This window comes from Podarcis melisellensis (genome assembly GCF_964234715.1).
Source record: "Podarcis melisellensis genome assembly, chromosome: 16".
NCBI lineage: Eukaryota > Metazoa > Chordata > Lepidosauria > Squamata > Lacertidae > Podarcis > Podarcis melisellensis.
In genome coordinates, this window is record NC_138533.1 from 9,356,390 (window position 1) to 9,380,701 (window position 24,312).

The 24,312-nt window shown below is 46.7% G+C and overlaps 1 protein-coding gene across 1 annotated transcript; it reads left to right on the forward strand.

Annotated features, from left to right (window-relative positions):
- The first annotated feature begins 2,571 nt into the window (after window positions 1-2,571).
- On the forward strand, window positions 2,572-23,201 carry FLAD1 (flavin adenine dinucleotide synthetase 1). The gene is made up of 8 exons (XM_081891626.1): window positions 2,572-2,618; window positions 11,916-12,158; window positions 14,423-15,182; window positions 16,957-17,104; window positions 18,242-18,340; window positions 18,653-18,842; window positions 21,295-21,368; window positions 22,656-23,201. Exons 2-8 carry the CDS (start codon window positions 11,988-11,990, stop codon window positions 22,789-22,791), a joined length of 1,578 nt encoding a protein of 525 aa, XP_081747752.1. The 5' UTR covers window positions 2,572-2,618; window positions 11,916-11,987; the 3' UTR covers window positions 22,792-23,201.
- The last annotated feature ends 1,111 nt before the right edge of the window (window positions 23,202-24,312 follow it).

A 24,312-nucleotide genomic window follows, 5' to 3' on the forward strand; every position in this document is an offset into this window, starting at 1 on the left:
CTGAAATACAACTCCCATCAGCCCTAGCAATCGTGGGCAATGGCCTGGGGCAATGGAAACTATAGCTCAACAGCATCTGGAGGCTCCACCAACTTGACTCAAGAGGTTGTAGTGAGAATTAAGAGGTGGGAAGATACAGTTGTCTGGTTTACACCCAATTCAAAGTGATGGTTTGCTCAACCAAAGCATAGGTTATCTGGGCCCAAAAAACTAACAATGGTTTGTTTCCTGGCAGCAAACTGTGATGTGAAGTCATGATCTCCTTGGCTTAGGAAACAGTTTGTTTTGGCCATGGTGTGTTGTTAGGGCCAATCCTAACAGCCTTGCATGACCATGGCTTCTTTTGCCACCCCACCCCCACCACATATGTTCGCTGACCTACAGAAACAACAGAAGCTGGGAAACAAACCAAGCTTTGGAGAAACAAACCATGGATTCTCTGCAATATGAGTAATGGCTTGCTGAGTAAACCATGGTTAAAGCAAACCTTGGCTTAGCTTTGTGTGCAAACACAAGCAGTGCTGCAGCATTTTAGAGAGTTTTTATGAGCAGGATTTGTGTGAGATATAAAAACCCTGGTCCACCCAGATCATAGAATCATAGAATAGAATCATAGAGTTGGAAGAGACCACAAGGGCCATCGAGTCCAACCCCCTGCCAAGCAGGAAACACCATCAGAGCACTCCTGACATATGGTTGTCTCGCCTCTGCTTAAAGACCTCCAAAGGAGGAGACTCCACCACACTCCTTGGCAGCAAATTCCACTGTCGAACAGCTCTTACTGTCAGGAAGTTCTTCCTAATGTTTAGGTGGAATCGTCTTTCTTGTAGTTTGGATCCATTGCTCTGTGTCCGCTTCTCTGGAGCAGCAGAAAACAACCTTTCTCCCTCCTCTATGTGACATCCTTTTATATATTTGAACATGGCTATCATATCACCCCTTAACCTCCTCTTCTCCAGGCTAAACATGCCCAGCTCCCTTAGCCGTTCCTCATAAGGCATCGTTTCCAGGCCTTTGACCATTTCTTTGACTAGATCTTTCTACACAAGCGGAACTTTAAATGGGTTTGAAGCATAGTCTAATTTTTAACATGCACCATAGCGGCTGAGCTGACTGACATGTCCTGGCCTGGGCATCATTACTAAGGGAAAACAGAAGCACTCAAAAACATTTTGTACCATAACGAGAGTTCACACACACAAAAGAAGTCTTCCGGGGTGAATTCACATTATGAGTCATGAAGGGGACATCTGAAAACTCTCGCTGTAGTACTTTTCTAATGTGTGTGTGTGTGTGCATAGCGACAAGCTGAGGTTTCACAACTTTCTCCTCCTTTGAGGAAATATTTTCCAAGTCAGAACATCTGCTGAGGAAGTGCTGACCACGTGCAGTGGATTCTGGGAGCAGGGTACAAACTCATTTTACTGGATAAACTGGTTGGGATTCATCACTGGCCTACGCTGACTGCAACTGTGCCCTAGAAACACACCTCACACCTTGCAAGGGAAAACTGGTAGTCCCAAGCAATCTGTAAGATAGCCTTTCTTCCCAAGAGAGTTTGAAAACTGCTGCTACGGAGGATTTATATTTATATAAGATGGCAGCATGAAGTGCTTCTGTACAGTGTGCTCAGTCACTCCATTCTATCTCCACCAAAATTTTTGGCTAGCTCAGTCGGTAAGAGCATGTGACTCTTAATCTCAGCGTCGTGGGTTTGAGCCCCATGTTAGGCAAAGACAATTCCTGCATTGCAGGGGGTTGGATTAGATGACCCTCGTGGTCCCTTCCAGCTCTACAATTCTGTAGGCACTGAGCATAGGTAAAGGTAAAGGGACCCCTGACCATTGGGTCCAGTTGTGGCTGTCTCTGGGGTTGTGGCGCTCATCTCGCTTTATTGACCGAGGGAGCCGGCATACACCTTCCAAGTCATGTGGCCAGAATGACTAAGCCGCTTCTGGCAAACCAGAGCAGTGCATGGAAACGCCGTTTACCTTCCCGCCGGAGTGGTACCTATTTATCTACTTGCACTTTGACGTGCTTTCGAACTGCTATGTTAGCAGGAGCAGGGACTGAGCAGCGAGAGCTCACCCCATCGTGGGGATTTGAACCGCCGACCTTCTGATCAGCAACTTTTGAGATATTTAGTCTCTCCCTCCTCCCTCTTTTCTGACTCCCCCTCCCAAATATTTTCCATGCATTTGCCAGCCTTGTCTGCTGATAGACCTTCCTAGATTGATGATGATCTGTAGTGTATTAATATTATTTTCATTATCATCCTTCATCTCCTTACTTTTAGCTATCTCTCGCCCCAAGAGCCCCAACCTCCCTCCTGCCTTTCAAAGACAACCTCGAACCAAGGTGAATGCCGCAAAGCACGATGGGAATCGTAGTCCCCCGCTCCCTCCCCAAAGGGTCTCTTGCTCATTCTCCATCTTCCTTCTAGTAGGCGCATCAGGCTTGCTACGAGACGAAGCTTCTGGCCAATCGGTTCCTTTTCCATAGGCCGCCCCTTTTCCTGCTGTCCAATGGGAGGGGAGGAGGCGGGGCGACGTTGATGGAGCGGCCAATAGACAAGAGGCGGGCGGGGAGATTCGATGAGCTTTGATCTGAGACGGGAGGTGAGTAGGAAGAGCGAGGGAGGGGAGGCTGCTTTGAATATGACTTTGGGGGCTTCGCGAGGCTCCGTCCCAGGATGTGTTTTCAGGGCCATCCCCTTCCCCTCTGTGTCCTGAAGGATGCGAAGGAGAGTAACTCTGGCCACGTGCAGAGTGCTTTTCCTCCAAGGGGACACAAAACAGGGTTAGAGCTGAAATCATGTAGCCTTGGAGTGGACTGAGGGTTGCCAACTTCCGCACTGGCCCCTGAAGCTGTGCCTTTTAAGAGCAGCTGGATCTGCAGCGGTCAGCAAAGTTTATCTCCCGTGACAGCCACATCTTCACCTATGATTGTTGATTTTATTATGTCGCTTTATCAATTTTTATTAATAATTATTTTAGATTTCTTACCTGATTTTCACAATGAAGTCCCAGAGTGGGTAATAATAATAATACAACAATATTCTATACAACACAATGCTTATTTTCATTGATCTACCAATTTATACTGGGGCAAAGTTTAGTAAAATTGGTGCCCTGAGCCAGGACAAAATTTGGCACACCCCCCCCCAAAAAAAATATTTCTTATTTTCACAACAATTCTTTTTGGTACTGTTGCTTCTCAGTGGCTACTCATATAAACACAGGTCATTGTTATTTCTATCTTGCCCTTCCCCCTCAAAGAATATTGTAGACCGGTGTTTCCTAAAGTTGTAGTACGCATACCCCAGGTAGAGGAAAGGGTTTCAAATGGTATATGACACACACACACACACATAATAGATAAAATAGTATTATTAAAACTCCCTCCAAATTATCTTCCAAGAAGGGGCAGGCCAGTAAGACTAAATTTTCAAACCCAATTATTGTAAGTTTGGGAAGTACCATTGTAGATAATGTAATACTTGTTTTAATTTATTTACACACATATATATTGATTTTAACATATTGCAGTCAATAGGGGGAGCTGGGGTGTTTCATTTGTGTGTGTGTGTAGGTGTTTTATGAGGATGTTAATGTTTTATGCAATTTTTTAATGGCTCGATGCATTTTTGCTTATTTTAAAAAATGCAAGTCGCTTGGAGACCTTGTACGAACAAGCGACTAGTAAATTTGATAATAGTAATAATAATATGTGCATCAAAACTTCACTAATTTTGCTCAAGAGATTGAAGCTAGAGTGCTTTCCTTCCTTTCTATTCTGACCGGTTGGCACCCATCCTTGAGACCCCTGGATTCTAGGCCCAAAGCAGGGAGGGAGGAGCAGGTGCTTCTGCTATGTAGCTTGGCTGGAGATCTTGGATTCCTGAATTCCTTGAGAGGGAAGGGCAAATTTAGCTCTGACTTCACCAACCTGGAAGCTTCCAGGTGTTTAGGACCGCACTCCTATCAGCTGCAGCCAGCGGGGCGGGGGGGTGGGGAGCTTCCCTCATTTTGGGAAGGGATGTTACCAGCCTTTCATGCATGTGTCAAAAGGGACGTGGGTGGCGCTGTTGGTTAAAGCACAGAGCCTAGGACTTGCTAATCAGAAGGTCGGCGGTTCAAGTCACCATGAAGGGGTGAGCTCCCATTCCTCAGTCCCTTCTCCTGCCAACCTAGCAGTTTGAAAGCACGTCAAAGTGCAAGTAGAGAAATAGGTACCACTCCGGCAGGAAGGTAAATGGCATTTCCTACATTGGCTCCCAGTACGTTTCCGAGCACAATTCAAAGTGTTGGTGTTGACATTTAAAGCTCTAAACGGCCTCAGCCCAGTATACCTGAAGGAGCGTCTCCACTCCCATTGTTCAGCCCGGACACTGAGGTCCAGCGCCGAGGGCCTTCTGGCGGTTCCCTCGCTGCGAGAAGCAAAGCTACAGGGAACCAGGCAGAGGGCCTTCTCGGTAGTGGTACCCACACTGTGGAACGACCTCCCAACAGATGTCAAAGTGATAAACAACTACCTGACATACAGAAGACATCTTAAGGCAGCCCTGTTCAGGGAAGTTTTTAATGTGTGATATTTTAGTGTATTTTTGGTCTCTGTGGAAGCCGCCCAGAGTGGCTGGGGAAACCCAGCCAGATAGGCGGGGTACAAATAATAAATTATTATTATTATTATTATTATTATTATTATTATTATTATTATTATTATTATTCCGTGCACTGCTCTGGTTCGCCAGAAGTGCCTTAGTCCTGTTGGCCACATGACCCGGAAGCTGTACGCCGGCTCCCTCGGCCAGTAAAGCGAGATGAGCACCGCAACCCCAGAGTTGGCTACGACTGGACCTAATGGTCAGGGGTCCCTTTACCTTTACCTTGTTTGTTTGGAGGCACGGAGGAGGTTTTGCCTGTTTTGGAGAGGACCTTTCTGAGCATCATCAGTGTCTCTTCTGTGAAATTTTGCGGGGCCTGCTGCAGTCTTTCAGGTTTCCAAATGTGCCTGTGGAACTCCCCCAAAAAGAAAAGGTTGGGGACCCCTACGCCAGATGACTTTACTTTTAAACACACATTCAGAGCACACCCACACCCTGCAAAGAATTCTGTGCACTGTAGTTTGTTAAGGGTTGCTGGGGCAGGGGAAGAAAACTACAGTACCCAGAATTATTTAAGGGACAGAATGTGCTTTGAATGTGCCTTCATGTGTACACAGCCATAACCCTCGCTCCTGCCCTGTGGACATTTCTTTTTTTTTTTTTCCACATGCTTTTTATTGATTTTCAAAATAAAAGATACAGAAACATAATACACAAAATTAAATTCTCATTTTCACAGATTTTAAATATGACTTCCTTCAACCTTTCCTCAAATCATCCGTACTGACCTCTTTATAAGATTTCGCATTTGTTAGTTTGTAATGTCATTAATCATTTTGATTCTACCATTTCTCTTTCGACAATACCCTTTACTCTTTACAGAACTCCCTTAAAACCCACCAATGTTATTTGGCCCTCACTTAAGTTTTCCAGATAGTTCGTAAAACTTTCCCAGTCCTTGATAAACCTCTGATCTTTTAAGTATCTGATTTTCCCTGTCATTTTGTCCATCTCCACATATTCTAGCAATTTTGCTCTCCATTCCTCAATCGTCGGCAGACCTTCTGATTTCCAACTTTGAGCCAATAGGACTCTTGCCGCCGTTGTTGCATACTGGAACAGCTTGTGGTCTTTCTTTTTTATCTCCTTCCCTAGTAGGCCCAGCAAGAAGGCCTCGGGTTTTTTAACAAAGGTGTATCTTAAAATTTTTTTCAGTTCGTTATACACACTCTCCCAGAACTCTTTAACCTTTTGGCAATCCCACCACATATGGTAGAAAGACCCCTCCCATATCTTACACTTCCAACACTTATTGCAGGAACCATACATTTTAGCTAATTTTGCAGGGGTCAGGTACCAGCGGTAAAACATTTTCATTAGGTTCTCCTTCAATGTCACGCAAGCCGTAAACTTAATATGTTGTTTCCAAAGTTTTTCCCATTCTTCAAAATAAATGTTATGGCCAAGGTCTCTAGCCCAGTGTACCATTGCCGGCTTGACTTCTTCGTCTATTAAGTTCCAGTCTAGTAACAGGCTATATGTTTTAGATAGGGTTTTGTAATTATTATTAAGTGTCTCAATCTGGAATCTAGAGGGTTTATCGATATATCCTTTTTCTTTGTTATCTTTCTTAAACATGTTATTTATCTGCAGGTAGTGCAACCAATCGTAAACTTGTTCTTTAACCTGGTCATACGGCTTCATTTTCCACTTTCCTTCCTCTTTCATTAATAGTTGTTCATAAGTAGCCCAGTTAGCCCTCATATTTGTTTTTTTAACACTCATAACTTCTAGTGGCGACAGCCAATGCGGTGTTTTGGGCTCTAGCATGTCCTTATACCTCTCCCATACCTCAATCAATGGGCCCTTAAAAATATGATTTCCGAATTCTTTATGTGTTTTCCTGCGGCCGTGCCATAAGTAGGCATGCCACCCGGACCGGTTGTCATGTCCCTCTAGATCTAGCACTTCCCTATCTTCCAGTTTTATCCATGTTTTCACCCAGCATAGGCATGACGCCTCGTAGTATAATTTCAGGTCTGGCAGGGCAAAGCCGCCCCTTTCCTTCGCATCTGTTAACAATTTGTATTTTATTCTCGGTTTTTTGCCCTGCCAGACAAATTTTGAGATCACCCTCTGCCAGTCCTTGAATACCTTCATGCCTTTAATCATGGGGATATTCTGGAATAGAAACAGTACTTTTGGGAGCACGGACATCTTAATTGTGGCTATTCTGCCCCAAAATGATAGTTTAAGCCTGCCCCATGTTTCAATATCTTTCTTGACTCCCTTCCATACTGTTTCGTAGTTGTTTTTAAATAGGTCTATGTTTTTTGGCGTTACCCAGATTCCTAGATATTTTACCTTCCTGGTCACCTCTATTTCCGTTTCTCTTTGCAACTCCTCTACTTCATCCGTGTACATATTCTTAACTATCATTTTTGTTTTTCTTTTATTTAGTTTAAAGCCTGCCACCTTCCCAAATTGATCAAATTCTGCAAGTACCTCTTTTAGTGAGTCATTTGGGTCTTCCATTGTAACAACCAGATCGTCCGCGAATGCCTTGATTTTGTACTCGTTTCGCCCAACTGTAACACCCTTTATACCTTTGTTTTCTCTTATTGAATTTAGTAGAACTTCTAACACCATTATGAATAGCAGTGGGGACAGTGGACATCCCTGTCTTGTTCCCTTTGTTATTTTTATTTCTGCTGTCTCCTCGTTGTTTATAATTAGTCTTGCCTTTTGGTCCGAATAGATTGCCTTTATCCCGTTGTAAAATTCGGTACCCACTTCCATGTATTCCAGTTGTTTTAATAAGAAGTCCCAAATTATATTGTCGAACGCTTTTTCAGCGTCCACGAATAGCAGCAGACCTTGTTTATCACACCTGTCCGTTAGGTATTCTATAATGTTTACGATATTTCTTATGTTGTCCTTCATCTGCCTACCCGGCAGAAAGCCCGCTTGATCTGTATTTATTCTTTCTACCAGAACCTCTTTTAGTCTCCTTGCCAGAATTCCTGCAAAAATTTTATAATCGATATTCAATAGGGAGATCGGTCTGTAATTCTTAATCAGTTGTAAGTCTGAGTCCTGTTTGGGGATTAGTGTGATTAATGCCTCCCTCCATGTCTCTGGGATTTCTCTCTCTTTAAGGATATTATTCATTACCTCTTGCAGTGGTTTCAACACAGCTGACTCCATCTCTTTATAGAATCTACCAGTAAACCCATCTGGTCCTGGGGCTTTCCCTTTTTTTAAATCCTTTATTGTTACTTTAATTTCTTCTTCCTCTATTGGAGCACTCAATTTTCCTTTCGCCTCTATAGGAATCTTTTTTATATTCTTAGCTCTTAGAAATCTTTCTATTTTCCTCAAGTTGTTCTTTTCGGTGTTACTGAAGAGCCCTCTATAAAAGTCCAAGAAGGCTTTCCTTATTTCTTTAGGCTTGTTTATTTCTTCTCCCTCCACTTCTATTTTGTTTATTGTGTTCTGTTCCTTCCTTTTTTTGAGTTGCCAAGCTAGTAGCTTCCCTGTTTTATTAGCATATTCAAAGCTTCTCTGTCTTATTTTTTTAACTTTCCATTCAATTTCCCTATTTATCAGCATCGCATACTGAGCTTGCAGAACTTTAATGTTCTCTTTTATTCTCTTATTTTTAGGATTTTTAATCAGTTTTTGTTCGTTCTCCCATATCTGCTGGAGGATTTCTTTTTTCCCTTTTTCTCTTTTTTTGTTCTTAATTGCACTTTGTTGAATGAAGAAGCCCCGCATCACCGCCTTTCCTGCATCCCACACCACTTTTGGTCTAATTTCATTGCCTAAGTTATCCTCAAAGTATTCCTTTAACCTTTTTTTAGCTTTCTCTACTACCTCTTGGTCATCTAGCAAGTAGTCTTTCATTCTCCATCTATATAATCTTCTTTCCAGACCTTTCAGTTCCATTTTTATTGGGTTGTGGTCGGAAATTGTTTTAGCCTGGATCTCCACTCGTACCGATCTTGGAACTAATTCTGCTGAGATCCAAATCTGGTCTAGTCTCGAAGATGAGTCGTTCGGTTCTGAGTGGAAGGTGTATTGCCTTTCTTGGGGGTGTTTAAACCTCCAAATGTCTACCAGATTACAATTTTGAACCATTGAGAAAAAGGTTTGGGGTAACTTTCCTTCTTTACCTGAACTGTCCCTTAACCTGTCCATCTCTAGGGACACCACCCCGTTCATATCTCCTAATAATATAATTTTCTGGTCAAGGTAATCGGATAGCATTCCTTCTATCACCTTATAAAATTCCGATTTTTTGTCATTGGGTGCATATGTCCCCACTATTATTATGTTTTCTCCTTGCCAATTGATCTGTACTCCCACTACCCTCCCTTCCTCGTCTTTAAAGAGCTGTTGCGCTTCGATTTTTTTGTTGATATAAATAACCACCCCCCTTTTTTTGCTTCGGTCCGACGATGCGAATTCATTCCCTAATCTTTTATTAATCAGGATTCTTTTGTGCTTTCTTGCTATGTGGGTTTCCTGTAGACAAATGATATCTAAACATTCTTTCTTTAGGATGTGCTCAATTTTATTCCTTTTGCTTTTGTCGTTCAATCCGTTAACATTCCAGCTCCAAACTTTTAACGCCATGATTGTTTATTTTTATGTGAGCCTACTGTCTCCCCTTAAGCCCTTCCCGCTGTCTCCTCCTCCTCTTCTTCTTCCTCCCCCTCTGTCCTCTCTGTTTCACCCTCTAGGTCTTTCTCATCTTCAGCCTCCTCGCATTTATCTTCTTCTTTTTGAATTTTTAGTTCTTTATATTTCCTTAGGAATTTACTGGTTTCTTCTAAGTTTGTCAATTTCTGTCTCTTACTCCTGTAAGTAAAGGAGACTCCTTCAGGAAACTCCCACTTAAACTCTATATTGTTCCTTTTCAATGTCTGGGCCAGTTCCTTGTATGGTTCCCTGCGTTTTAAAAGCCTAACTGGAATGTCTTTAAAGATTACTATGTAGTTTCCCCCTATATTCAGCCTTTTCCCTCTGTTTTTTTGGAGAATCATATTTCTCATTTCCTTATCCTTAAATGTAACTAAACAGTCTCCTAAACATTTTTTATTTCTGGTTGGTTTTGCTTTCAATCTGAATGCAGATTGTATTACCTTTCCCATCTCTTCTATTGGGATTCCCAACCAGAGAGCTAACTCAGTTGTTAATTTCTCTTTTATGTTTTCTCCTTGCACTTCGGGAACGGCTCTCATCCTAAGATTGGCTTCTCTTTGTCTGAGTTCATTCATAGCAATTAAATCTCTCATATCTTCTTGACTTTTATTTAATTCCAGTATCTCGGCTTTTATCTTATCCTCCTCACGTCTCACATCTTTCATTTCTGATCTTGTCTTTTTCAAACCTTCTTCCACTGCCTGTGTCCTTCTAAATACCTCTTTTAATTGGCCCTTCAATTCGTTAACAGTTTCATCTATTTTTTTATCCATTTTCTCCATTCTATTTTCTAATTGTTCTAATTTAAGCTCAACGTTTTTCTCACTTTGTTTTATCTCGCCAAACATTCTTAGAATCTCTGCCCTAAACTCCCCTTCTTGTTTAGATCCCTTTCTATCCCCTGGAGTACCCCCTTCAGGCCTTTTCCCCGTGTTGGACATCTTAATTAGTTGAGGGTTCCGGGTACTTTATACGGGAGACAATCTTAACTTAGAAACTTGTTGGCCAATTCCCCTTAAACCCTTAGTAGATCAGGAACAACGTGTTTGGCAGTCCTTGTCAGCTCCTCCTAAGAGTCCTTATAAATGTTCACATCGGTCAGTATAAGTGTATGTCTTTATATTGTCAAACTTAGTCAACTAGTCCCTTTCACGTTGAGTCTTCATATATTTGTCATGGGCTTACCAAAGTACCAAAGGTAGCTGCGAGGATGGTAGGCAAGATACTCTTGATAAGCTCCTTGAGGGTATACAAAGATAAGATAAAAGGGCGCTCTTCAAAACCCCTTCAGTTCAAGCTAAGGAAGAAAAGAAAGTCGAGGAAATCAAGAGCATATGAAAATAGAAGTAACGCGTCCAGGGGGGGAGACCAAAGAAAAAAAAAGGAGAGAAAAAGGAGATCTGGTTGTAGTAGTACACTTTATCCACTAGATGGCGCTCGCTGTTGCTGCTCGACTCCAGGAGAGATCTCTCTTCCCGTTTAGACTGGGGGATGGGAGACTGTTGCCGGACGCTATATAGTCCTTGGAGTCGCCCTCGGAGATTAATAATCCGTTTAGATCAGCACCAAAACCTCATCGGGTAGGCGAGGCACAGCCAAGAGTTGAGAATCGCGCTGAACCGCGTTGTTGAAGTAGGTAGCCTTTGTTGTTTAATCTCTTCCACGTTCCGTTTCTCCTAATGGCGACGGCTCCTTCTCTTCCGCTCACCCTTGCTACGAACAACGCCACCTCTCCACCTTCCCCTTTGGTCTTTAATCTTTTGGCCGGTTCTGGGCTGATAACTTTGCCCTCTGTCCCCTGTTTTTAACGACCGACAAATTTGTTGGTCGGGTAGTTTTGTAAAGTTAGTCTTTTCAGGGGAACATAAACTCACTGGTGGAAACTCTCTTATTTTCCCGGCTCTGAGGCTTCCCTGCGTATTCGCTGATTCCGGATAAGAGTTGAACCCCCGTAAAAAGTCTGTTTCTCACCGGGTTTCTCTATTCCAAATCGTTGTATCTCCTCAAACACAGCTCACTCCCCGGTTCCTTTTTGTATGGAAGCAGAGCGCTAGTCTTCTGCGAGATCTGGGCTGTTCGCTACCAGGGAGGGAGGAAATGGCTGCCCTGTACCTGCTGCTCAGCGCCGCCGTTCTCTTCACCTTTTTAAAAGGTTACCTGACGGTGGGGCGAGCAGCGTCCAGTCCCTGCTGGGCCCCTGTATCTCCGGACACCCTCCGGACGTGTATCTGGGGTGCTTGCGCCCTTTTGCACCCCCTTTTACCTCCCTTATAGGACTGGGTTCGCGCTCTCAGCCGAATCCCTTCTCGCCCCGAAGACGCGCTCCACCGGAAGCCCTGTGGACATTTCAGTGCTCATTCTCACTGTTTATTAATTCTAACTCAGTGCTGTTTCATGGAATCTGGTGGCAGCTTTGCATTCAGCCATAGCTTGGTCGCTGTAGGCGAGAAGGAACCCCATGCAGGTGACCAAGCGAGCTGGCCCAAGTCTCCACTCCTGCATCTGGGTGGGTTTAAACGTACAAGGCCTTACAAGGAGTGGCCCATCGCAAGGAGAGGTAAACAGGGAACTCTACTTTGTGATCATCTTGCTTGTTCCCAAGTTTTAGTTCGGGCCAGCCTCCTCGCTGCTTTGCCATGTGGGCCCCTCTACGCCCTGCTGAGCGCTGGCAGTGATGCGCTGGAACCTCCGGCTGTGCCAGGGCATTCTGCACACGGGACGGCAGAGCGGGTATCTCCGAGCCATGGCAGCACAGAGCAGCACCGCCACTCCCGGAACCAGTGAAGGAACCTCGGATGGCACCGTGACAGCTGGGATCATAGTTATCGGGGACGAGATTCTAAAGGTGCGTGAGCTGCGGGAAGGTGTGGCAGTGGCCCTTGTCTTAGACGCAGTGGCGGCTGGTGATGCCCGTTGCGGGCTGGTGGGGCTGGAGGCAGAGAGGGCAGCAGTAGGCAGAGCCAGAGGCAGTAATAGGCGGAGCCTGGATTCTAGGTCAGTGGTGTAGCATGGGTTGTCAGCACCCGGGGCAAGGCAAGTAATTTGCGCCCCCTAACCCGTGGATTTGTGCCCCCTAACCCGTGGATTTGCGCCCCCTAACCTAACCCCCAGATGTTGCGCCCGGTGCGGCCGGCCCCCCCTGCACCCCCCACGCTACACCACTGTTCTAGGTTTGTCCCCATCCTCCTTCCTGCGAAAGCCAATGCAATTTAGTCTATATCAGGGGTCCCCAAACCATAGCTGTCAACTTACAGATTTGAAAACGAGGGACCAGCAGCCTCGAAAATATCAGCAGCCAAAACAAGGGATCAACAATTACTTTGAGAAAATACATATTTTGTGGCATGCAAATGGCTTTAGATACCTATTAGGTCCATAAATTACCATATAGCATATGTTCAACACAAAAAAACAGCGACAATTTGTTGTTGACAAAGGACAGCTGGACATAGAAAGGGCCCCATTACCTTCATTAGCTTTTTTAAGGGACATCATCAATAAGGGACAGCAGCGGGACATGGCGCTGGGATAAGGGACTGTCCCGCCAAATAAGGGACGCTTGACAGCTATGCCCCAAACTAAGGCCTGTGGGCTGGATAAGGCCCGAGGGACTCGTTTATCCGGCCCGCAGCGACCCCTGCCACCCACTTTTACCAGCACTGTGCTGCACAGCTGCCCACTTCCGGGTCTGGGGAGCACCGGAAATAGCTTATGCGCAAGCATTATTTGCGCATGCGCAAGCATTATTTCCAGTGCACATGCAGGTCGGAGGAGGCCCGTGCACATGCGCACAAGCTATTTCTGTGTGCGCACGCGTATGGGCACGCGCTCCCCCACCCCCCGGCCCGCTGTGCAATCGGCACTGGAGACACCGGCCCGAGGTGCGGTAAGTTCGCTGACCCCTGGTCTATATGATCTACATGGAACCCCAGCCGGTAATCTAAATTGATCTTTTGTTTTTATAAGATTTCATTAAGACTTTTCATAATACAATTCAAAACAAAATGAACCTAAATGAAAGGAAAAGGAAAAAAGGAAGGAAAAGATGAAGGTCCTCTCTCAAAGGAAGATCTTAAATCTTGTTCCACACACAAAGAGGCGAGACTTTTCCAGCTCTCACCTGGGAGATCATCCCTTCCCTGCCTCTCACGCAGGGTCCTTCATCAACCACCCGTTTTCTTCATCTGCACGCAGACCCCTCCCTAACCCTGAGGATGAAGGAAGATAACAAAAACCAAAGTGGAACAAAATCAAGAGCTAAATTAGAGCTCCCTGCCTTTCGACATTGGCCAGGGGTCTTCACTGTATCCTTTTCAGCACCTGCTAAAAACATTTTAATTTAGACAAGCCTACCCAGATATTTTTATGATGCTTTTGGGCGGGTATTTTGGTGGTTTTAATTTTTTTAATGTTTTTTTTGGGGGGGGTGGTTAATGAAGTTTTCACAATACTATAATAAAACAAACTAATTACAGGAACTAAAAGAAAGAAACTGAAGAAAAAAGGAACAGGAAAAAAGCTACAAGATACTCCCTCACCAATATATGTTTATTTGTTTTTAACCAATAATCCTATTGTTCTTTCCTTTTTGTAAACCGCTGTGAGGTATTCTGCAATCAAGCGGTATACAAATATTATGAAATAAATTAATAATCCGGCCTCTGCGGTTTGGTCCAGTTGAAGTTCCTGAGTCATACTCAAGGGCTGCCCAACGCAGATTGGATTGCCGTAATCCAATGTGGATTATTAAGTGAAATATGTAATAGGATTGACGGGGTGAGCTCCCGTTGCGCTGCTTCTGCCAACCTAGCAGTTCAAAAGCACGTCAAAGTGCAAGTAGATAAATAGGTACCGCTCCAGCGGGAAGGTAAACGATGTTTCCGTGTGCTGCTCTGGTTTCTCCAGAAGTGGCTTAGTCATACTGGCCACATGACCCGGAAGCTGTACACCAGCTCCCTCAGCCAGTAAAGCGAGATGAGCGCCGCAACCCCAGAGTTGGCCACGACTGGACCTAATGGTCAGGGGTCCCTTTACCTATGTAATAGGATGCTGGATTTGGCAATATTTGTGGCAGACCTCTTCGCACTGACAGCTCTCTTGTTTCGGCAGGGCTACACCCAAGACACGAATTCCTTCTTCATGTGCAAGAGGCTTCGCTCGCTGGGTGTGAAGGTGGCCAAGATCTCCGTGGTTCCTGACGACGTGGCTGCCATCGCTGACGAAGTCTCGTCGTTCTCCAGCAAGTTCACCTACGTCCTGACCTCGGGCGGGATTGGCCCCACGCACGACGACGTGACTTTTGAGGCCGTCGCCCAGGCTTTCGGAGAGAAGGTCGTTGCCCACCCAGAGATGGTGGAGCTGGTGAAGAAGTTTTTTGGCAAGTCGGGGGCCGACTGCCCCGAGATGAAGCTGGCCCGGGTCCCCGCGTCGTCGCTGCTCAACTACGGCGAGGACGAGAAGACGGGCCGCCGCTTCCCCTACCCGCTCATCAGCGTCCGGAACGTCTACGTTTTCCCAGGCATCCCGTCGCTGATGAGGCGAGCACTGGATGGTCTCAGCCACCTCTTCCGCAACGAGAAGACCCAGTTCTGCTCACAGGAGATATTTGTCAACTCCGAAGAGACCCTCATTGCGCCCATACTTGACCGGGCCAACGCCAACTTCAGACGTCGTACGAGCCTGGGCTCCTACCCAGATTGGGCCAACAACTACTTCCGGGTCAAGCTCACTCTGGACTCCGATTCGGAAGAGGACCTGGAGGAAGCGGTCGCCTTCCTGATGAAGCACCTGCCGCCGGGAATTGTGGTGCCCCTAGTGGCCGATCCCGTCTCGCAGGCAGCCCAGGACGTGTATGCCTTAGCAGAATCTGGTAGGGGAATACAGTCATACCTCGGGTTAAAGGCGCTCCGGTTTAAATCTTTTCAGGTTGCATTCCGCGGCGACCAGGAAGTACCGGAAAGGGTTACTTCCGGGTTTCGCCGCTCGCACATGCGCAGACGCTCAAAATGACGTCACATGCATGCGCAGAAGCAGCAAATCGCAACATGTTCAGACGCGGGTTGCATTCTGCTCATGTTGCGAACGGGGCTCTGGAACGGATCCCGTTCGCAACCAGAGGTACCACTGTAATGCCTGGCGTACAGCTGGATCTGTGGGGATACAGGACCACGAGGTTAAGAATGCGGGACTATGAAAGGGTTGAAAGGAGAGGCAGCGTGGTGTAGTAGGCAGAGCAGGGGTAGGGGGGCCTGTGGACCCCTGTAGATGTTGTTGGACTCCAACTCCCATCACTTCCACATGGCCTGTGGTCAGGGATGATGGGATTTGTAGTTCAGCGATGTTCTCAGACTCCAGCTCCCATCAGCCCCAGCCAGCATGGCTAGTGGTCAGGGATGATGCCTAGAATCAGTTTCGGCTACTGACCCGGCTGCTCCCCTGTCGGAACAGAGATAGCCTAACTTCTGTGGCCTACATTCTGGTAACCTCTAGGTTAGATTACTGGAATGCATTGTACGTAAGTCTGCCTCTGAAGACGGCAGGTGCAGAATTTGGTGGCCAGGTTGCTCACTGGGGCAAGATGGTTTGAGCATTTAACCTGAATCCTGGCTCGATTGCATTGGCTGCCAATTAGTTTCCAGGCCCAATTCAAAGTGCTGGTTTTGACCTATAAAGCCCTGAATGGCTCAGGACCACAAGGTGCAACTCTCTCCATATAAACACTCCAGGACTCTGCATTCATCCTCTGAGGCCCTTCTTCATGTGACTCCTCCATGTGAGGTCCAGAAGGTGGTGAAACACGAGAACGGGGCCTTCTCTGCAGTGGCTCCTCATTTGTGGAATGCTCTCCCCAGAGAGGCCTGCCTGACACCTTCATTAATTGGCTGATAGCACATGAGACTCTTAATCTCAGGGTCGTGGGTTTCAGCAATCTGGGCGAAAGGTTCTTGCACTGCAGGGATTTGGACTCAATAACTCTTGTGATTCCTTCAAACACTGCAGTTCTATGATTCTAGACACCAAGCAAAAATGTTTCTCTTCCGCCAGGCCTTAGGCTCATTAAACAACCCACGGCCTTTTAAAGTGGGGCAGGGTATTGTTTCTGTTTGTTATTATGGTAAGTATTTTTGTTTTTATATTGTAAAGGGCCCTGTGATCTTCCGTTGACGGGCAGTATAGAAATTTAATAATAATAATATTGATGATGATGTCAAAGTTCACCAATGGTCAAGTCTTGTCAACTTAAACTACCTTATAAGGTTGTTGTGAGTACAGTGGTACCTCGGGTTAGGTACTTAATTCGTTCCGGAGGTCCGTTCTTAACCTGAAACTGTTCTTAACCAGAAGCACCACTTTAGCTAATGGGGCCTCCTGCTGCTGCTGTGCCGCCAGAGCACGATTTCTGTTCTCATCCTGAAGCAAAGTTCTTAACCCGAGGTAATATTTCTGGGTTAGCGGAGTCTGTAACCTGAAGTGTATGTAACCTGAAGCGTATGTAACCCGAGGTACCACTGTATAAAATACGGAGGGCAGAACCATGCCCTTGGAGGAAATGGTCGCAAATAAAAGTAATAATGTTTTCAATTCTTATTACTATTATTTTTCAAAGACCCTGTTTCATCCTAGTTGCTTTTACCTCTCTGTAGGTTCCCCTCTTGGCCACAAGGTGGCAGCAGCAATTCAGACCATTGAGGAAGCTTTGGATAAGTACGCCCTGTCAAAGCTTTGTGTCGGATTCAATGGGGGAAAGGACTGCACAGCCTTGCTTCACCTCTTCCATGCTGCTGTACAAAGGTAATTTGCACCCTCTTCTTTCAGTATTTCTCGTTAGGGCTTCCTTAGATTGGTACCAGGCAAGGGTTGTTGTTTTTTAAGCCTTTCCTAGCCCTGGTTGCATAACAAATCGCACAGCTTAGTCGTTTCCCAACTTTTGGAATTTTTCAACAAGGCAGCACAAGTTTCTAGTCCTCATCACTGGCTTTTCTGCATTTTTCTTCTTCCTTTCTCTTTCCCCCAATTCAGATCTGTTTCTTGGAAGAACTATAAAAAACAAAAATACAAATCAGGAAGGGCAGGTGCCCATTTGTGGCATTTTGAGGACCTCAGAATCAGGGCTTGTCCAGGACAATTTTTTCTGCCTGCAAAGGCAGCAGCTGTTAACAAGGATACATAAAGAGAACCTCCTTATTCCGAAGCAGTCTACCCCTGGGTGCTAGTTGCAAGTGGGGAAGGGGAAAGCACCTTTTCTTTCCTTGCCTGTGGACTTCCCAGAAGCTGGCTCCCATGAGGAATGGGATGCTTTGGGGGTGGCAGGGCAGACATAGCTCATTGGCGCAGCACATGCTTGGAATGCAGAAGGTCCAGGTTCAGCCCCTGCGGCTCCAGTTAAAAATAAAACCAGTTACCTCCTAAGAGGGCAGAAATCTCTTCTCTGCCTGAGAACCCTGGAGAGCCGCACTGCCAGTCAGAGAAGGCAATTCTTGCCTAAAGGGACAAATAACCTGGTATAAGGCAGCTTAGTGTGGGACGCGGGTGGCGCTGTGGGTTAAACCACTGAGACTTGCCAATCAGAAGCTCGGCGGTTCGAATCCCCGTGACGGGGTGAGCTCCCATTGCTCGGTCCCTGCTCCTGCCAACCTAGCAGTTTGAAAGCACGTCAAAGTGCAAGTAGATAAATAGGTACCGCTCCGGCGGCAAGGTAAACAGCGTTTCTGTGTGCTGCTCTGGTTCGCCAGGAGCGGTTTAGTCATGCTGGCCACATGACCCAGAAGCTGCACGCCGGCTCCCTCGGCCAGTAAAGTGAGATGAGCACCGCAACCCCAGAGTCGGCCACGACTGGACCTATTGGTCAGGGGTCCCTTTACCTTTTAAGGCAGCTTAACCAGTTCCTACTGAAATGAAGGGTCCCTGTGTTCTCTCTTTCCCACCCAGGCGGTGTCCGGAGAGGTCGGAGAAGCTGCAGGCTCTTTACATCCGGATTGTGTCCCCGTTTCCCGAGATGGAGGAGTTCATCGAAGACACAGCCCAGCGGTACGAAACATGTACTTTCATTCCGGGGGGCTGGTGTGAAGTCCCTTAACAGGCAACAAACAAAATGATTGGCACCTTCGTTTGTTGTATTCCCGTATTTTGTGTTTGTTTCGTTTTGAGAACCGCCTAGAGGACTTTTTGGAAATAGGAACAGCACTGTCAGCTGGCATTCTGGGGGATTTGCTGAGGCCCCAACATCCCAGTAGGACTTCTTGCTATTTCCACCATAGCTGTCAACCGTCCCTTATTTGGCGGGAAAGCCAAAAAAAATATGTTGGCGTCAGGCAAGACTCCCTCTTCCACCTCCTGCAGGTACAACCTTCAGATGTGTAATGTCCACGGGAACATCAAACAGGCGCTGGGCGATCTGAAGGCGCAACAGCCGCAGATAGAGGCTGTGTTGATGGGCACCCGTCGCACGGACCCTTACTCGTGCACCTTGACGCCCTTCTGCATGACGGACGCCGATTGGCCCCAATATATGCGGGTCAACCCTCTCCTGGTATGTAGCAAAGGCGCCGTGGCATGTCAGAGGGGGCTGGGTGGGTCTATTGGGGTTCCTCAGAGGCATCTTGCCCAGTGAGCAGAGATGATGATGATGATGAAAAATTTATTATTTATACCCCGCCCATCTGGCTGGGTTTCCCCAGCCACTCTGGGGGTTCCCAACAAAATATTGTTATTATTATTATTAATACAGTGGACGCTCGGGTTGCGAACATGATCCGTGTGGGATGCACGTTCACAACCTGCATCTGCGCACGCCCGGGTTGTGCTTCTGCGCTTCTGTGCATGCACAACTGCCGAAACCCGGAAGTAACCCATTCCATTACTTCCAGGTTTTGGTGGTCCGCAACCCGAAAAAACGCAACCTGAAGCGGCTGTAACCCGAGGTATGACTGTAATAATAATAATAATAATAATAATAATAATAATAATAATAATAAAGCGATAAAACATCCAACATTAAAAACTTCCCTGAACAGGGCTGCCTTCAGATGTCTTCTAAAAGTCAGACAGTTGTTTATTTTCTTAACATCCGATGGGAGGGCGTTCCACAGGGGGGGTGCCACCACCGAGAAGGCCCTCTGCCTGGTTGCCTCTAACCTCGCTTCTCACAGGGAGGGAACCACCAGAAGGCCCTTGGCTCTGGACCTCAGTGTCCGGGCAGAACGATGGGGGTGGAGATTGTAGCTAAGGGTCTGAGTGTGGAAGGGGGGAAGCATGGCCTTATGGCGTGGCTCCACCCTGGTATCAGCCACAGATTGAGCTCTGGGCTTCAAGGGCGCCACCTACGCTGCTGTACTAGCATCGCGGGAGAATCCCGTCAGTTGACACCCCCCCATGGACCAATCCCGGCCCTCCAGCCCCTTATAAAACATTGGCTTCAGATCTTGCTTCTCAGATGTCATCTGCACTATGCACTTAAAGCAGGCTAGAGAAAATTTACTTCAACTTGCTGCTCTTTTATTAGTTGCGCTAATAAGGAGGACAATTCGCCTCCTTCGTGCTATGTAAAAATCCAGAACGCTTAACACCTGTATTTCTTTTTTAGTATTCCTCTCTTGTTCACTGAGCTTACTGGTGATGACCTTTATCCTTTCGTATCTTGTCATCTAAACCGTTTTCCTGGCCTTATTTATCTCCCTTGCCTCCCATGTGTAATAGAGGTTTGCTAAAGTGTTATCCAGGAGAATGCAGTATCTGTGGATTGCTAACAAAAAAGGATTGGGGGGGTGTCAGTTGTCGTGGGGGGATAAATAGTTATTTGATCTGTTGTTACTTGCCGTATTGCATTCGACAACCTTTGCGATAACTGCCTCTGACTCAAAAATGACAAAACATGCTGAATACTTTTTTTTATTATTCTGTTCCTAGATAGTATTATTGAAAGTAAATAAAAATATACCCCGTGAAAGGCATGGCTTCCCCAAAGGAATCCTGGGAACTGGAGTTTCTTAAAGGTGCTGAGACTCCCCTCATGGAACTACAATTCCCAGGGTTCCCTGGGAAGAGGGACTGAATGTTAACCCATTCTGGAAATTGTAACTGGTTTGTTTGTCTGTTTGTTTGTTTAATGCACCAGCCTTTGTCAAAAGATTTCAGGGTGGTTCACAAGGTAAAAATACAATATAAAAGCACATCTAAATAGTTAAAGCAGAAAAAACGAAACAATACTGCCTCATTCCATGTAAAAGGCTGTAGGATATTAATCCATCGTGAGGTGAATAGGGGTCTCCTAATGGCACCCTTAGGGATGTGGGTGGCGCTGTGGGTTAAACCACAGAGCCTAGGATTTGACGATCAGAAGGTCGGCGGTTCAAATCCCCATGACGGGGTGAGCTCCCGTTGCTCGGTCCCTGCTCCTGCCAACCTAGCAGTTCAAAAGCACCTCAAAGTGCAAGTAGATAAATAGGTACCTCTCCGACGGGAAGGTAAACGGTGTTTTGTGCGCTGCTCTGGTTTGCCAGAAGCCGCTTAGTCATGTTGGGCACATGACTCGGAAGCTGTATGCCGGCTCCCTTGGCCAATAAAGCAAGATGAGCGCCGCAGCCCCAGAGTCGGCCACGACTGGACCTAATGGTCAGGGGTCCCTTTACCTTTAATGGCACCCTTAACAAACTACAGTACCCAGGAGTCTCTGCGGGAAGCCATGGCATTTTAAAGTGATATGATACAGCTTTAAATGTATCGTGCAGATGGGGGGGGGGCTCGATCTGATCCATTCTGTTCACTAGAGGAGACATTACCGAGTTAGACTTCTCTTTTCCTTCTGAGTGCAAACCCTTTCCCTGCCTTTCTCAAACACCATATTACGTGCCTCTGGCCCTCCTCTAATCCTCTGTGCCTAGGAAGGTATATAGGTCTAAACTTGCCTTCATTTGCTGGATAGCTTCCTAGAGGAGTTTAAAGGAATGTCAGCCCTCTTGATTACATTGCTCTCCTTTTCCCAGGACTGGACATACCGGGATATATGGAAGTTCCTTCGCATGCTTTACATCCCGTACTGCATTCTTTATGATAAGGGGTAAGAACAAATGGAGAATTAATAATAACAATAATATAGTAATACCGACTCTACCCCAGCTGGGTGATTTGGGAGCCAGGGTCTGGGTGTGATAGATTCAGGAATGCAGCTTAATCCAGAAAGTGCAGTTAGTGGTTAATTAATGCTGCAGCACAATTGCTGACAGGAGCGGGACCTTTTCAGCACGTGGCGCCTCTGCTGGTTCCCTGATTGCCACAAATTCAAGGTGTTACTATTAGCATATAAAGCCCTTAACAGATTGGGACTGATTTACTGGTGAAATCGTCTTACCTTCATATATGCCCACCCGAACCGCTCCGATTTGCAGAACCGGCACCATTACGGGTGCCACATAATCCTTGTTCCGCATTTGTAAGAAATCGATCTTTTAGTGTGGCAGCACCTACGCTTTGGAACCCCTGCCTGTGGACATCAGACAGACACCTTTGCTGGAACCCTTTTATGCGCATTTTTGCCTAAGCAAGCCTACCCAGGCATGTAGACATGCGTTTTAATCTGGTTTTTGTTTTTTTTAGCAAATTGTTTATTTCAATTAACTTTCGAATGTTTTAAATAGTTGCTTTCCACTCTTCTTACCTCGTTGTTTCATTCTTTTCATAAACCATTTCATGGGTTGTTGTTGATTTTTTTTACAATCGAGCAGTTTGTTACCATTTTGTGCAAGGGAATAAATGTAAATAAGTACCGTATCTTTCGCTCTATAAGACGCACCAGACCATAAGACGCACCTAGTTTTTAGAAGAGGAGAACAAGAAAAAAAAAATCTGAATCCCAGAAGCCAGAATAGCAAGCGGGATCGCTGTGCAACGATCCCGCTGGCTGTCCTGGCTTCTTGCTTGGCCACGCGCAAACTCTCCCAGGCAAGGGGAGCCTTCATCCCCTGCCCAGGAGAGGCTGTGTGCGGCTAAGGCTCCCCCAAGGGCTGCGCTCCCTTTAAAGAGCGTACGGAGTGTGTGTGCGACTCTTCAGGGCTTTTCCCTGAGGAGGGAGAGGGGCAGCCCTTCTCCTTCCTCGGGGAAAAGTCCTGAAGAGCTGCTCACACACTCCACGTGGCTCTTTAAAGGGAGCGCTGAACAGGGCCTCCCGCCTGCATTCACTCTATAAGACGCACACACATTTCCCCTTACTTTTTAGGAGGGGAAAAGTGCATCTTATAGAGCGAAAACTACGGTAAATGTTCCAAGGCACATTGGAGATGTAGCATCCCTGCTTGCTATGGCTTAAATCCCTCCTGTCTCTCTCCCCCACCCCGATCCCTCTTGACAGCTACACTTCGCTCGGGAGCATGAGTAACACACAGAAGAATCCGGCCCTGCGCTATACGAACGCCGCAGGGCGGGAATGCTACCGGCCGGCCTATGAGCTGGAAAACGAAGAGGACGAGCGCAACTCCCGCCACTGAAGCCTGGCTAGGCCTGATGCTCGTTGCCCCGGCAACCGCTGGCCAGCGCTGGAGAGCTGACAAGGCCCGAAGCCTGGCTTGGTTAAGGCTTGGGCCAGGCCGAGGCAAAATGGCGTCAGTGCCGCTACTACCGCTGGGCCACCAAGGGGCTGCTCTCACACCGACAATGTGATCGGCCAGCCCTGTCCTTGTGACAGTTGGCTGTAAGCACCGTTCCGTCCATCATGTGAGGGGACAGTAGACCCTGGGAATAAACTCTTTGCCTCTTTGGGTTATGTTCTGCTGTGTGTTTTAACAGTGGGGTGTGGGCAAGGTGGCGTGAGATACGGGCTCTGCAGGGTCCAGTGGTGCCAAAGTTTAGCGCTCGAATCCTTTCTTTGACCTTCCCACACCCCCAAATTTGCCATATCAGGGGCGGGCAGCCTGGCGCCATCTTGAGGTTACTGAACCACAGCTCCCACCAGCCCCGACCATTGGCCATGCTGGCTAAAGCTGATAGGACTTGGGAGTCTGGCAACATCTGAAGGGGCGGCCATCACTGTACTAAGTGCTGGAACCAAAGGCCCCATCTATACTATACAGCTTCCCACAAAGCATCCTGGGAGTTGTAGTTTGTTGAGAGTTACAAGGAGACCCCGCTATTCCCCTCCCAGAGCTAACAATTTCTAGAGTGGTTTAACTGGAGCTCTGTGAGGGGCTACAAACTACAGCTCCCAGAATGCTATCTGTTTAAAGTGATATGATACTGCTTTTAATGTCTGGCATGAATGGGGCCCAAGTCTGTTTTTCAAACCTATTTGATCAAAATTCACTCTAGAAGCTATTTAACAAAGCTGAGTCCAGTTTTGAGGGTGCCCTGGGGAAAAGGTCCTCTGATTCACCCCCTCCTCTGTCAAGCGAGCCAAGTGGAGCTTAGGGACGGGGAAGAAATGCAACTCAGTTCATATGGCTGCTTCACACCTCCTGAAACAATAAGGGAACTGAAATGCACACTTCTCTGATTTTTGCATTGCAGTTCTCAGGCCAACAATAGAAAGAGCAAGGGAAGGGAATGTAAAGGGGAGCAGGTGGCGCTGTGGTCTAAACCACTGAGCTACTTGGGCTTGCCGATCGGATGGTCGGTAGTTCGATTCCCCGTGGTGGAGTGAGTTCCCGTTGCTCTGTCCCAGCTCCTGCCAACCGAGCAGTTCAAAAGCACGCCAGTGCAAGTAGATAAATAGGTACCCTTGTGGCGGGAAGGTAAACAGTGTTTCCGTGTGCTCTGGCACTCGTCACAGTCCTTCGTGTGCCAGAAGCGGTTTAGTCATGCTGGCCACATGACCCGGAAAGCTGTCTGTGGACAAACGCTGGCTCCCTTGGTCTGAAAGCGAGATGAGTGCTGCAACCCGATAGTCACCTTTGACTGGACTTAACTGTCCAGGGGTCCTTTATATACAGCAACACAAATATTATTTGGCTAAAATGTGGATAGCAATGCATATACAGTGGTACCTCGGGTTAAGAACTAAATTCGTTCTGGAG

Coding starts and splice junctions, on each gene's coding strand:
- FLAD1 (XM_081891626.1), top strand. CDS start 11,988: ATGCGCTGGAACCTCCGGCTGTGCCAGGGCATTCTGCACACGGGACGG. Junction 18,843..21,294: donor TGCGGGTCAACCCTCTCCTG/GTATGTAGCAAA, acceptor TCCTTTTCCCAG/GACTGGACATACCGGGATAT. Junction 21,369..22,655: donor TGCATTCTTTATGATAAGGG/GTAAGAACAAAT, acceptor CCCTCTTGACAG/CTACACTTCGCTCGGGAGCA.